Source organism: Callionymus lyra, chromosome 10 (genome assembly GCF_982586985.1).
Source record: "Callionymus lyra chromosome 10, fCalLyr1.hap1.1, whole genome shotgun sequence".
In the NCBI taxonomy this organism is placed as follows: domain Eukaryota; kingdom Metazoa; phylum Chordata; class Actinopteri; order Syngnathiformes; family Callionymidae; genus Callionymus; species Callionymus lyra.
The window spans coordinates 27,874,983-27,889,689 of record NC_141827.1 but is presented as its reverse complement, the minus strand read 5'-3'; the positions used below and the strand labels follow the sequence as shown (position 1 = coordinate 27,889,689).

The following is a 14,707-nucleotide window of genomic DNA, read 5'->3' as shown; positions in this document are numbered from 1 at the left end:
TCGTGGGCGGCGTGGAGGACACTTTTGGTCCCTGCAGACCTCCGTACTTATTCTGCCTGTGCCTGGGCGTCGATTCTGTAGTTCCTCTGCGTAGGAAACAAGTCCACTTCTCCACAGCGAGGGCTTCGGAGGCGGCTCTTACATAAAACCCAAAGTGGTATAAAACAGAAAGATGCTGTCGGTCGTCCCGGACAACAGCGGCTCCCCGAGAAAACGGACGTTGTCTCGCGGCTTCAGCGAGGATGAGTCTCTGCGCACCATAATTAAAGAGGTCAGTTCGGCGTCTCACCATAAAACTACAGATAATGTTGACTTTTTACACACAATCTGCTCTGCGCGGTGACACACTTTAATATGTTAAGTGTTTTCTCTTCTGAATGTTGTTTTATTGCGGAACCATTCTCACATCTGCCGCCGCCTGTGTTGACGTTAGCTTCGATGCTAAAGCTAACTGTGTTTTGTCTCTCGTCAGGCGGAAAACTCAACCCGGCGTCTGGCTCGAAGCGAGAGCCGAGCTGGAACCCTGAAGAGGAGGAGCGACAGTCAGGTGGGCTTCACACGGCAGCGAACCTGCAATTCACTTTAGAAAATATTGTTCTCTTCTTTCTTTTTTTTCCACTCTTGGGCAAAATAGTTTCTCCAAATGTACACGCTTAAACCACTCGTGACTTCTACCATAAATACAAAGTAGTGTAAAAACATACGATTGACGACTCATACAGTCGATCATAAAAGTTAAACTCTCAGTATAACTTAATTTCCCAACATTAAATACAGAATTGGACCCACTTTGAAGGGTGGTCATCTGCAATGATTAAGTACAAAGTACAAATACACTGCTATCTCATGTTGTTCTACTGCAAAGTTTGCAAAATAGTTTTTGCAATGACCTCTTCTTGAAGAGCAACTAATGCCAAACTCCAACTTTCCTGACTCACTCGCATGTTTCCAACGTTGAAGTCTTCCTCTCCAAGATGCACCATGACCATATTTTGAAGTTATTACTTTATAAAGTTCTCCCCTCGTCTGAAATCTCAGCGAACAAGAGGTTACTACAGCTGAGTTTTTTATGAATGGCTTCACTTCTCCTACAGCTATCTACAATCATGCCCTTCTTTGTTTATACAATGAGTCCCTTGGAGGTGAACACTTTTAGGATTGATAACGTTTGGTGACAAACCCTGATGCTTGACCAATCACAGAAGAGTAGGGGGTTTGGCAAACTTAAATATCTTTCTAATATATATTTCAATGAAAAGAGAATTTTTCTACAGACACTGATGAGTACAATAGAGGTCGAAGATCTATTTAATCGACCCATTAGTTGCCTTTAAATACACAACAAGAATTGACTGACACCGAAGGGCTATCGGCTTAGAATAGTGAGCACTTAAATTAACGGCATTAAGACGTGAGATTACCCCGTAAAGGTCCAGCATGCACTACTTAAGTTTTATTTTTTCATATTTAATTTTGCACAAGGAAACCAAAGCACATTCCTAGTTGGTGGAACCCTTCACGACGATGGTAATAAAAGGATTCTGATTACACTCTAGCCATTATTTCAGAACATTGTTGGTTTACGTGGCCTAACCAACATTTAAGTTTTTTAACTTTTTACTCGCATCAATGTTAAGTATAGTTTAGTTTATGTTAGTAGTAGACCACTTTTGTTAAACTCGTATCATCTGTCGTGCTGGGTGGTTGGCTGAAAATCACACTAGATTAATGTTGTTATTGATATAGAGACTTGTAAAGATGCCAGTGTTTAACATAAATTCATATTATAGATGTTAACAACTATACAGAGACTTCCAATGAGGGTTAAACTGATGTTGTAGCAAAGGAATTGCTGGGAGTGTTTGTTAAACAAAAGCAACCACAGAGATAATTAAGATGCCTTCAAGAATCAAAAGACTATTATACTATTTGACTCATACTTCCTGTTACAGCCAATAGGCATTTTGTTGGGCCTGCAAGTTTTATTTTCTCGTAGTGTGGTTGAGATTGACACCCCTGGTTAAAACTGCAACAATGTATTCTTTATCCCACTCATATTGATCTTCCAAAAATATTATAGTTATAGCTTTATTGACTCAAAAGTGCACATCCACTGGATAATTGTAGCGGCTCAGTGAGTATCCCATCCAGCCCACTCTGCTGCAGGACAAACACACAGATGCATGTGGACCCTGGCCTGCTCTCCTGGATCTCGGACTATCTCACTGATAGACCACAGTATGTCAGGCTGAAGGACATTGTTGGATGCATCAGGGACAACAGCGAGGACGAGTACAGGAGTCTGACCGTGACTTTGTGGACTGGACTGAGAGGAACCACTTCCAGCTGAACACCTCAAAGACCAAGGAGCTGCGCTTGGACTTTAGGAGGTCCAGGACAAAGGACATGTGACTTTTAAAAGGCTGTCACTTGATTAATATTTTATCTTCATAGCTCTATTTAGTTTAGAAACATCCTAGGAATAAGAAAATGAGCATTTTCGTCATTAATAAGGGAAATCAACTGTCGCACAACCGCTTCAACGTCTTTTGTGAACAGACAATGCCAAAAACAAAAAATCAAATTGACCAGCCATTATGATTTTGTCAAGATAAATATTTTAAATTGAAAGATAAAATTGTGACCTTCCTGTCATGCTGCTCTGCTTGTCTTTATTCATCACTCCTCTCTGTATCTGTTACACTTTTGTTTGTCGACCTCTCGTCTCTCCGTCAGTTCTTCTCTTCCTTCTCATGCGCTCGCCTGTCTTCACCTCCGCTGATCCCTTCTTGTCTAAATTGATTCCACTTCCAAGCTGCACGTCTCCTCATTTTCTTTCCTTGTTATCTCTTCAACTCCGACCGTCAATATGAGTCTTCTCTCACAGGCCAAGCTGTTTAATTATTTGACGAAGCGCCTATTGTTGTTTTTGTTTCCAGCACTCCAACCAGGAGCTCTTCATGGGACTTCCAGAGATGGTGACTATCCTCGTTACATTCATTTGTCACAGTCATGACTGATCATTGCGGTGCCATCTCCGGCTTGTGTGATGATTCCTCCCCCTCATGACTTACTAATCGCTCGCCCACTCGCATGTTGGCTCGAGCTCCGCACTAGTTGCCCACACTCAGTTTTGTTTTTTATGTGTGCTTGTTGTGTAGCTGGAGCTGCAGGCCAGCTACGATGAGGCGGTGCAGGAGCTGCGGGGGATGGAGGTGCAGCGAGAGGCTCTGTTGTTCCAGGTGGACGTCCTGCAGGACACGCTGGGGGGAGTGGAGGAGCTGCTGGCTGAGGCCCAGAGGGAGGCGGGACATGCCCATGCGGTGCGTCAGCCGCGGATAAGCCTTGAGTCACCGAAGCTTAGCGGTTATGAGTTTGACTTTTTTTTTTCTCACAAAACTTGTAGGAGCTGCAGCTAGAGCGAGAGTCCAGGCGGAAGCTGGAGGATTTGGTGTCGTCTCTGATGAGGGAGGTGGAGAGATTGAAAGAGGTGAAAAGAAAACGGAAACCTGTTGAGCTTCAGCAGCTGATGATGTTGATCAGAAACACAAGTTTATCTCCAATTTCCTTTCTGCATTTTAATGATCAAATGGTCCTGTCAAACTCCAGGCCAAATCCGGCTCACCAAGTCATTTTATGTGGCCTGTAGGACGGTTGTCAAAGTAGATGAATGCTCATGTTGATAAAGTGACCGTTATTGATTAGGGGTGTGAGAAAATATTCATGGACTTGCATAACACAATATTTTTTCTCCAGAATTGTATTGATTTTACTTTTTAATTATTTGGTTTTCAAATCATATTTTATTTTTTATAAATGTTCCTTATGAATAAAGTGTGTAATGAATTAAATATTTTTTATTTAAAATGAAGTTAAGCAAATATTCATATCATATTTTGTTGCAATTAATCTAACAATGAAAACCTGCAAGATCCTCTTGTTGACTGTTGACGAGAGGATTACGGTCAACATAGCCATAGCCAATTATACACCTCTTCATGATGATGTCATTGTTAAAGACAAGATAAGATACTGAGATTATTGATATCCACATTTATACAGAGTCTATCAATCAAGATAATGTTGAATGAATTTGATGGGAGTGTGAGGTGAATGAGAACTAACAGAAACGATTAAATGAATCCCGTTCCTGTTGTGTTGTTGATCTTGATCTGTTGAATGTTTTCAGGAAGTGAACTCCAAAGAAGAAGCAGCTGCCAATCATCATGACGCAGCAGACGGGTCATTGGGACAAGGATGTCGAATGAGAGAAGAAGATGAGGAAAAAGTCGGCAGCAGATCCTCGACAAAGTGTGAGGAGACGGCAGGCGGAGAGTCCAGAGAGGACGAGCAGCAGCAAGCGGTGCGACGGCTTGTCAGCAAACCTCTGGCTCACATGCCCTCCCTGGCTCTTGAGGTTCCCGTCCAGGGAGACGGCGTTCTGCGGAGGCCTTACGATCACGACCTGGATGGACGAGATCCTTCCCCAGACCGGAACGACTCCGACAGCATCAGTGCCTATGAGGATGCGTCTGCTGATACTCCTGAGCTGGACCAGATCTTCCCAGAAAGTGCTTCGGATCTTCCTGATGATGCTGGAGACAGAGTGATAAGCGAAGACCCCAAAAACCCTGAGGCCTGCGTCGTGTCTTAACTGCTGAGTAGATCTATGAAGGTTAGTTGGAATTCCTGAAATATTCCCGTAAATCCACTGAAGCGTCAGTTTGAGAACAAACTCAGGTGGTTTAAAAGCAACTCATGACTACTTTTTTTCTTTACATGTTTGCCTTTTACTTTGTGTCTTCTTTCAAGTCTATCTTGTCTTTCACCATCTGCTGCCACTTGAAAACACCGCTGAGTCATCTTAAATGAAGTTTTCTCCTCATAGCTATATTGTCTTTGGGAACATTTTGGGCAGCAAAAAAGAGGGGTTGGGGGGCATAAACAAAGGGACATGTGTGAACTATCTGTCACTGCAAAGATATAAAAGCTCCTCTAAAGGCAGCTGCCATGGTGATCATTACTGTTTATTTAATTGTTGTTGGAGGGACTCGGGCTGCTTATGCACTTTCTTATTCATCTTCATGGTGAGATTCTGTCAAAGATAATTTCCCTTTAAAACCAAACGCGTGGGAGAGACTAGTGCGCTGCACGGTCTGACTATGTTTGCACATGAGCGAGTCTCTTTACCATGTTTGCTGAACACTTTGTATTCCATTGAGAATAGCTGAACTTTTTTAAGCGTCGTTTTTTTTTTACACTTTTCAAAAACTTAAGCAAAGAATTGAACTATCAACTCTTGTAAATGTTTGCATGAGCACAGAGGAATGTACTTTTGATTCCGTAAACCGCCATGTTTCATACTTTTGCACGCCATGTGTTCTTATCTCTGCATCTGTTCAAACTTTTGTTCTTCCTTGTCGTTCTTTGTTGACTCAACATCCAAATCCTACCGTGACGTCAGAGTTACTGAAGCACACAAGACTTTGGTGTCCATCAGGTTGATCACAATCATCCTTGTTATTGATTTTTATAAAATGCATTCTGCATGATAAACCAAATGTGTATGGAATGTGGATCCAGTTTTTACACTGATGTTTATTTTTTAACCAAAACGTTGAATATTTAAATACAATCTGTACATTCAGTCATGTTTTTAAGGGTCTTAATATTTTATCAGCAAATCCCAGACATATCAAAATAAAAATGATTTAATAATTTCTCTTTTGTCTTGTGTTTAATTTGAGGGATTGTAAAACCAGGTGGTTAACATTTTTACTTGGTCAAAATCAATGTCCAATCCTTTTAAGTGTCCTCTTCAAAATGATTGGATTGTGGTCTGTCAATCAAACTCATATTTACCCTGCCCTTTCTTCTTAGAATGTCACAAGAAAAAGTTGGAATTAAAGTCCCACACGTTCTTGGGAACATTCTGAACTTGAGAGTAAGATGCATTTTGTTTTCAAAGGTTGAGCTTCCCAACGTTTTGCAGAACATAAACCCCATCTTTAATTATCATGGTACTAATGAGTTTAGTGTTGCTTTTATTTTAAAATACTGCTGAAATATACGTAGTCAACAACAAATGTTGTCCATTTGAGGAAAAATTATTTTCTAAACTTCTTCCAGACAATAATAATCAATAGAATTGAAACTATATAAATCGTTTTTTCTTCTGCAGCCGAGTAACTAATGCCTCATGGACCGTTAGCGATCTGTGGTCCTCAGTTTGAACCTAAACTGGCTTTGAAGATATGGATATTCTTGATGGGACACACACACAACATGACGCTGGACGCCTCCTGTTTAACAGATTTTTAGCTAACTACTCGCATTTTTCAACCGTTTAATTTGCAATGGCTCATGACCCACCTCTGCACAAGCTCCCCGTTCAAAGTAATGACATGGAAAAACTACATTTTTAAGGCAAGGTTTTTGATAAACAACAAACGTGACGTCAGACCTGGTGAAAGGGTTGAAATCAGTTTTATTGATTAACAAACAACACATCTATGCTAATGTCAATAGATTTGCTCTCTAGGTGACGATATCTAGAACAGCCCCTTCTCTTTCTTCATACTCAGCTGCTTCCAGCGCGGCAATCCGTCAAAGTCGTCTTTGCTGATCCCAAATATGCTGCTGAAGTCCGAGTCTGACAAGTACTTCTGGAACACAGTGATTGGGGTGAATTTAGGAGCAGCCCAGGGTCGACCATTACATTATGACCCGTCATAATTTGCTGAGGGAGTCCATTTTTAATGATCTGTTTTACTATCCATTGAATGTTTAAAAAACATGATTATAATGTAATACAAAGTACACAGGAAATATTGCAGCAGTGCTGTAGCCTACTCCCATCAGTGTGTGATTGCCTTTGAATGGGTGAATGAGTAACTTCGTGTGAAGTGGGTGCTGAAAAAGAAAGTAGCCATATAAGTAAGAGCCATTTACTATACTTAAATATGTCTATGGATATGTATATATCAGTGTAATTGTTCACAGGTGAATATTGTACAGATAAATCATTGCACAAATTTAATGTTAGATTGAATTTTAAGATGGAGCTAGAGTCAAGAAACCTCATGTACAAGACTTCTATCATTTGAAACTTGTTTAAGGGAGATGAGGGCTCACTTTTCTTCATCCTAAAAGACACTGTTAAGAATATACAAATACCTTCTAAAAAGGAAACACTAATTATCAAGCAAGCTCCCATTTTCTATCGTGTGATGTTTCCTGTGTAGCATGTTAGCCTTTTAGCTTCTGCTACTAACTAGCCTAAACTATAGACTTGTTAAGTTTTTTTCCGAACAGTTTCTTGTGTCGATGTGTCACAACCAGAGGGACAGTAGAGACGAGCAGTATGGAGTTATTTGGGTGCTTTTAAGTTTGTCTTTTTGGACGCCATAGGAACATAATTTTCTGCCTATAACTTAAAAAAAAAAAGATGGATTACTGTATTAATCCCAACCCTTCGTTGACATGAGGGTGAGTAGAAAATGAAGGAAATCTGAATTTTGGGTGTACTATTTCTTTAATAGTCCAAAAATGGGTGCGTCTTACACCAAAAACTCACCTCTTTCTTGGCCGGGTTCACACCCTCAGGGAGTTCGTGGGTTGGCATGTTGACCAGAGAGTCTGCAGGGAACTCTGGGAAGACTTCCTCTGCGTCATCGACCAGCTCATCCTGGAGAGAGAGTGTTTGTGTTATCGTACATTTCAGCCACGGCTTAAACAAATCTGTACCACTGCAACAACGACTGGCGCCACTTCCTCTCCCAGCTCCTTCCTCAGCTCCTCGTAGCTCTTTCCCTCCTGAACACACAACCTGTGACTCATCCCGTTTCACACTTCGCTTTTACAATTTACTGACGCTCCACTTGGACGGATCCCACGGGCCGAACCACCCCGTGAAGGTTGTGGGTTCAAATCCCTGCTTGATGAGGATGATGTGTGTGTCCGGATCTCTGTCACCGGGGTGTGTGCGCAGGTACTCTTGACAGGTCCTCATCGCGTCCTTCCTCTCCGACTCTCTGGCCTCCTGACCGATCCACATGAAGACCTGAGACCAGCAGACAACCGTTCATATTTGAGAAGAAACCTTGGATCTGCACAGCATGACCAACATTTGAAGCTCATTTTGCAATATTTGCCGTGACCTGTTCCCCACCTGGTCCCAGGTATCCAGGAGCATGACATCATCTTCCAAAAGGTCGTCCTGCGTGAACTGAGTCACCTCCATCACGATGAACCGACCGGTCTTGTTGGAACACTCGAAGAGACGTGGCTGGTGCTCCAGGGTTGTTTGTTGAAGTCTCACACACACACACTCAGAAATGTTAGACAACCTTTCAAATAAGATACATGACCTCTCACCTTTTGTCGTTTGCATACGGAGCCTTTCCTCCGAGAAGCTCCCAGAACTCCAGCGGCTCTTGTCCCTCAGCGACGACCTCCTCGCAGCCGCTCTGAGAGTTCTGGCCAATCACGGAGCTGATCTCCTTGGCCATGGCTCGCTCGTCTCCACTTGACCCCTGAAGATATGATCAGACTTTGAGCCTTCATGGCTTAAAAGCGGGGTAGTTGATCCTCAAAACGTTGTAAAGAATATGCATTATGCAGCAGTCCCTCTGTTCGGAATATTTCCTGTATGTGAAAGTGTATCACTGCCATCAGAAAATTAAAAGGTTGAATTTAACATTTCAAATATTGAAACTTTGAATTTTAAGCATTAAATATATATATTTTTAATAAAAAATAATTTCTATATTGAAATGTTGAATTTGTTATGTGTTTTTATTTAAATTATTTAATTTTGATTTTTTTTTTCTGGTGGCACCATTATACCAATTTTTTTATTGAATTTAAAAGTCTACGAATCAGTATTTCTTTAAAAAAAAAAAGTTTTAATGATTGGAACAAATTGTGGGACATGTGTATGATTGACATGTCACCACTCAATTATTACTTAAAGCTGCACTACGTAAGATTAAACATATTTGATTTTGGCTTCACTAGTGGTTTACCAATGTAACTGCAAAGGCATGATGTTTTCACTGCACTGTACCTTCCGCAGGTGACTAGTATTAGTATTGACTAGTAAGTATTGCATGAATTGGAGATGGTTTTAAGCTATATATATATATATATATATATATATTTATACATATACTGTGTATATATGTATATGTATATGTATATGTATATGTATATATATATATATATATATATATATATATGTATGAAATGCAGTAAATACTTTCTATAATCAAATGTGAAAGTGCTTCTCAAAATATTATATTAACAATACACAATGTGTATTAACAGTCTCAGAGCAACATGCAATATCCAGTATCTTCAGTATTTATTTTTTAACTTTAAACTCTGTTTAAAAGCCATAATGAACCGTTAAATATATATTTAACCTTTGAAATATAATTTTACCTCAATTTAAAAGTAAGTTAGTGAAGCGCTTAACTGTGTTTTGACTAAACTGGCTAAAGTATTTTTGTGTCATAATTGATCGTCCTGAAGTTTGTCACACACAGGAAAATCAGCGCTATCAACAAGAATATCTGTTATTGTCGACTTTCATGCGTCGACTGAAAGTTTTTCGTCGCTACAGAACAGCAAATTTAACAGTTACGTTTTGTTTCACCTTTTTTTGTTTCTTCGATCTCCTCATGTTCTTTGTCATGATGCGTCTTTAGATGTTTAATAAAGTTAGTGGTTTTTATATATATATATATATACCTCTAATATATATATATATATATATATATATATATATATATCTCGTCTTGCTCACCTTCCCACACCAGAGGTGAAGTCCAGACTGACTCTTGAGCATGAACACATCGTTTGAGTTCAGCGAAGAGGCCAGAGCTGGAACTTCGATGGCTTTTGTGTTGGACGGGTCAGAACCACGGATCTGGAACAACCTAATGGGGGGCTCGGGTTCGTCCGGCTTGTTCCTACTGGTTCCTCCCTACAGAAGGAAGAACGGGTCAAGTGTCACATGGTCACGACCCCGCAGAGGTGACTTCCAGAGCATCGAGCACACGCACCTCATAAATGACCATCTTCCCTCTGAAGATCGCCAGGAAGTGTCTGGGTTCTTTGCCCATGCTGACTCTGACTTGAACAGCCTCTCCGTTGTACTTCTGGTCCAGATCTATGGCCTGCAGTGCTGAGGCTGCGAGTTCATCTGTGGTGGCGTGTCGCCCCTTGAGAGGTGTCAATCATAAGCGTGAGGATGAGACTTCAGATGAGTTACTGTCCGAATATTCACTAGTGGTGTGAGTAGATATTCATACACAGATTCATCACGATAGATATAATGTATATATTTTTAATACGTTTTCTTTTCATTTATTTTTCTTTTAAATCACATTTTATGACACATTAAATGTTGCAATTAAACGTTAGGTGAGTCAAGTACTTGACAATACTACAAATATATATTCTTGTATATCACAACCTATAAATAATAGCATTGTCCCTGTATTGTGATACGTATCATATCACCGGTTTCTTGCAAAAATCCCTTAGAGTTTCTCATGAATGAATGGAATATTTTAAACACATAATTTTTGCAGATGTTCACCTGCCAGATGTAGAGCAGATAATGTTCCTTGTTGCTCACGAGATACGTGTAAAGGATCAAGTAACAGTCGCCGCCGTAGAAATAGCCGTGACTTGGAGGCTCCACCAGAACCAGCTCCAGATCCTCGACCCTCCACACCTACCAAACGTATATAGCTGTGGTCATTCTTCTTCTCACACCTGGAGGTCACCTGACCAGAGATGCTCTCATCTCACCTCCACTTGACCAGAGCCGTTGTCCACCATGCGCTCCTCGGCCGCCATCTCTGGCCGATCATGCATCAGTGTCGCGTCAAACTTCTCTGGACTGATGTGAGCTTCGAGAACACAGTTTAAAACATAATTAAAACTCATGAAGCTCATTTATTTTGGATCATTAAAAGCTCCTTTAATAAGTTACTAGAAAAATATGATCTGTGGACAAGCATGAAAGATTTAAGTTCACTGTCTTCAGGGTCGGTATTTAACAGCCTTTTTAAGGCAGGTCTCATTTATTTTAACCCAATCATTGTTTACGCTCGACGCCTGTGAAAAGTCCAATATAACATTTCAAATGGCATTTAATTTGTTTTTTATACATTATTTTATTGCTATCAATAATTTCTATATTTAAAGGTAGATTTTGTTCTTTTATTCTTAAATAATAACATTTACATTTACAAAATAACATAACATTTTTTAAAAAGTTTCTTAATGAATACATTTTTTACATGTATAGTTTGATATTTGAATTCCTACATTTTTATATATATATTAATAATTTGTAGTCTATAAAATCCAGGATGCAAATGAGTAGCTCAGTACTACTAAAAATAAAAAAATAAAATGATATTGAATTTAGAAGTTTTATTATTGAATAATTGTTATTAGAAAATGCAACTGTGTGTGTGTGTTTTGGTTTGTTTTTCAGAAAAGATTAGCATATCTATAATTATTAATTTTTCAATAAACATTTCAGCAAAGAAAACTAATTTAAAAAAAACATATTAAGTGCATAAATATACTTCCTGAATAACTTTGATGATGCAACATGAAGAGTGATTAAAATGGATTCAAATAAATGATATTTTATTGTGAATAAATAATAAATAATTATGTTGTTTGACAGCACTAACAACATACCAACTTTCCCTTTGGTGTGCACGCTGCCCAGCGGGGTGAGGTTCTGGTCCTTCACGGTCCAGTTCTTGAAGAGCTGCATGAAGAGAGCCGACTCTCCTCCGTCACTCACCGTCTCCACGCCCGTGATGGTCGGGTAGTTCTTCACTTTGATGAACTCCTGCGGTGACGCCCGGGTCAAACGAGGGTTGAAACATGTCGTGGGTCGACCTCACCAGAGCTCTCGCCATCGCCGCCTTTCTCTCAGCCTTGTTGGCTCTTTTTCCCTTCCACACGAAGATCTTGGTCCCACCCTGGTCCAGGATGTAGCAGTCCTGCAGCAGAGAAGAGAATTGTTGAGTTGGTCAGAACACTTCTGTGGCTCGAGGATTAAAGCTGACCTCATGGTTGAGGAGCTCCTGGACCAGCGGTCTGATGGCGACCTCGGTGGTCTTCATCTCCCCGTCGGCGTCAGACAGGCTGAGATCATAAAGGCAAACTTCAAGAAGAGTCGAGGTTTGAAGAGAGGAAGGTTGCCTCACTGGTGTAGAGATAGTTTGCTCTTCTGCTCCAGGTCAGCTGTGTCATCAGGAGGACCCTCTGTGATGTCCAAGGTTCTTTCTCCAAGAACTTGAGTCAGCAGCTGCATGCTGTACGGAGAGCCGCTCTCAGCCTCGCCCTCCACGACCTTGACCTCCACTCTGCCTCCTCGCTCCCTGTCCCGGATGCTTTTGGCCAACAACATTCCCTGGGCATTCACGGAACAAACTTCATTAAAGTCTCGTGTTTCAACGATTCATTCGGGTCGCAGGGGCAGCAGCTTAAGCACAGAAGTCCAGATCATCCTCTGGAACAGACCAGGGCAGAATGTGGACTTTTATTAAATTCTAGTCTTGAAATATGACTTATTGATTTTGTTTTAAGGTTTTCTGGTATTTCCACTTTTGAGTATTTATTGCCAAACTATTTATATAACATAAAAACATATTTAGAAAAATAGGGCTTTTATTTGAGATTATAAAAAAAAGTCAAAAAATCCAATTAATTTGAGTAAATTCAGTTATTTTCTGACTTTATTTTGTGTTTTTGGCTACTATTTTTATTCTCTGCTGAATAACTGAAGAATCTGATGGATTATTATTTTAAACTTGCACATTAGATAAGGAAATAATAATGACTCTCTGAGGGTTTATATTTTAAACAATGTGTGTGTAAAATAAAATAATTCCATTTTTTTTAACAATTAAGAGGCAAATATTGAACTTCCAGCCAGAAGATGGCAGCGGTCATAACATCCTCTGCAGCTTAATGAACACTGTAATCCCGAGAGGTCCTGGCGTTGACTGAGGACGAGAGGATACAGTCGACTCCAGCAGCTTTTAAAGCTGGTGTTTGAACATATTTTGGTTTCAAAACAAATTGAAGCAGATACGACTTTGTCAAGAGTCATGTGGTCTGTAAATACTGCAACACCAGAGTCAAGTACTCGACAGTACTACAAATATATCTTTGTTACTACAGTATCACGATATATTTTATCATGATACATATCCCATTGCCAGATTATTTCCAATACTCCCCAGACCACAATTTGCCAATGTATGATTTTTGACTCTTCAATAACTTTAGACCCCTCCCAGCAGATTGACCTTCCTTTAAGAACGACCCCTCGATTGTGAGTACCTCAACAATTGTCACAGAACCTGGTGTGAACCCGCATATATACACTTCTTAACTTTGAGTCTCTCCTGTGTGTTGCTCTGGGGTCCGTTCCACTGGACGATGGTGTCGCCGACGTCGCACAGGAACACGTCGCCGATGTTGAAGCTGGTCCAGCTCAGCTCCACCTGCCACGAAAATCGCTGACTCAGCGTTCCTCTTCTTCACTTGTGACGTGACGTAACCAATGACTCACCTCCCAGGCGATCACCCTCTTCCTGCCCTTGACGTGAAGAAGCCTCTTCACATCGTACGAGTTGGTGTCCACGTGCCTCATGCCTGACGCGACTCCGCCCATCTTATAGCTGGATAAACAGACCCCAGTGAGAGCGTCGAACCAACAACACTTAAAAAAAAAAGGCTTTAATCACATTAATCCCTGTTTGAAATAACCCTTGAAGAGGTCGGACTCGTGACCCTGGACCTCCCGGTGCTGGACCGGGGCGGAGCCAAGGAAGTCGTCCAGCTGCAGGGTGTAGACAGCGGCCGCTCCTTGCTCATCCTGACTGGACCGGGATCCGATCCAGTAGTGGATGTCGTAGCGCGGCGAGCTCCTCACCTTCTGGGTCTGGAAAGTTGACAAATGGAAAAGTCATTATCCAAACCCTGCGGTGGAAAGACTCACTGAGAGCAGGAGGTAGCAGTCGCCCTCGTAAAAGTTTCCGTGGAACTTCTCCGGGACCAGAGCCAGATCCAATTTCTGTGGCGAAATGACAACCAGTCAGTCATTTACAGTAACCAGAGACCTCCAGACTCCACCTCTATCCTCCAGATGATGATCCCTGGAGCGTGAGACACGGCCTTGAAGGTCACCTCCATCCTGAAGAAAATCCTTCTGCAACGTCCACTTTTCATTAACTAGCATCAAGGTTGAGTAAAAGATGAAAAGACTTACCAAGTTTTTTCTTCTCCGACCGCTGGTTTCCTGCCCGACAAGGGTCTCCTCTCCGTCCCTCTGTCTGCTCAGAAACTATTTGCCTGACTTTGCATTATTCCACAGCAGTCCGGGGACGGCACCTGTAAGCAAATGAGTTGATAAAACGTCATATTCAAATACTTTTTCTCTCACACTTTTAAAACATTTCAACTGGTTTCAAACTCACGACATCTCGTAGCAGTCAAACTAAATGTATCCAACCGGAGATATGAGTCTTGATGTTGCATTTTCATTGTTTGACGCCTATCTTTAATTATCTCAATGATTTCTCCTCATTCACCGAACTTCTCTTACAATCTTACCTTTAAGACCGACATCTTTACAGGTCACCACACCAACATGAACATT

General features: G+C 40.9%; 2 protein-coding genes across 2 annotated transcripts; one reads left to right on the top strand and one right to left on the bottom strand.

The window, feature by feature from the left end:
* The first annotated feature begins 48 nt into the window (after positions 1 to 48).
* LOC148071308 (uncharacterized) lies at positions 49 to 5,720 on the top strand. Its single transcript, XM_087801619.1, has 6 exons — positions 49 to 271; positions 473 to 547; positions 2,940 to 2,978; positions 3,162 to 3,323; positions 3,407 to 3,490; positions 4,190 to 5,720. The coding sequence occupies exons 1-6, from the start codon at positions 173 to 175 to the stop codon at positions 4,652 to 4,654; spliced, it is 924 nt and encodes a 307-aa protein (XP_087657745.1). The 5' UTR covers positions 49 to 172; the 3' UTR covers positions 4,655 to 5,720.
* An 822-nt stretch (positions 5,721 to 6,542) lies between these two features.
* avil (advillin) lies at positions 6,543 to 14,371 on the bottom strand. The gene is made up of 20 exons (XM_087801599.1): positions 14,318 to 14,371; positions 14,182 to 14,257; positions 14,048 to 14,122; positions 13,794 to 13,990; positions 13,619 to 13,727; positions 13,440 to 13,550; positions 12,246 to 12,451; positions 12,105 to 12,183; positions 11,940 to 12,038; positions 11,728 to 11,884; positions 10,822 to 10,922; positions 10,607 to 10,744; positions 10,068 to 10,226; positions 9,809 to 9,988; positions 8,377 to 8,534; positions 8,171 to 8,315; positions 7,874 to 8,062; positions 7,747 to 7,815; positions 7,577 to 7,687; positions 6,543 to 6,665 (listed from the first exon to the last, which is right to left on the bottom strand). Exons 2-20 carry the CDS (start codon positions 14,239 to 14,241, stop codon positions 6,552 to 6,554), a joined length of 2,457 nt encoding a protein of 818 aa, XP_087657725.1. The 5' UTR covers positions 14,242 to 14,257; positions 14,318 to 14,371; the 3' UTR covers positions 6,543 to 6,551.
* Between the last annotated feature and the right edge of the window lie 336 nt (positions 14,372 to 14,707).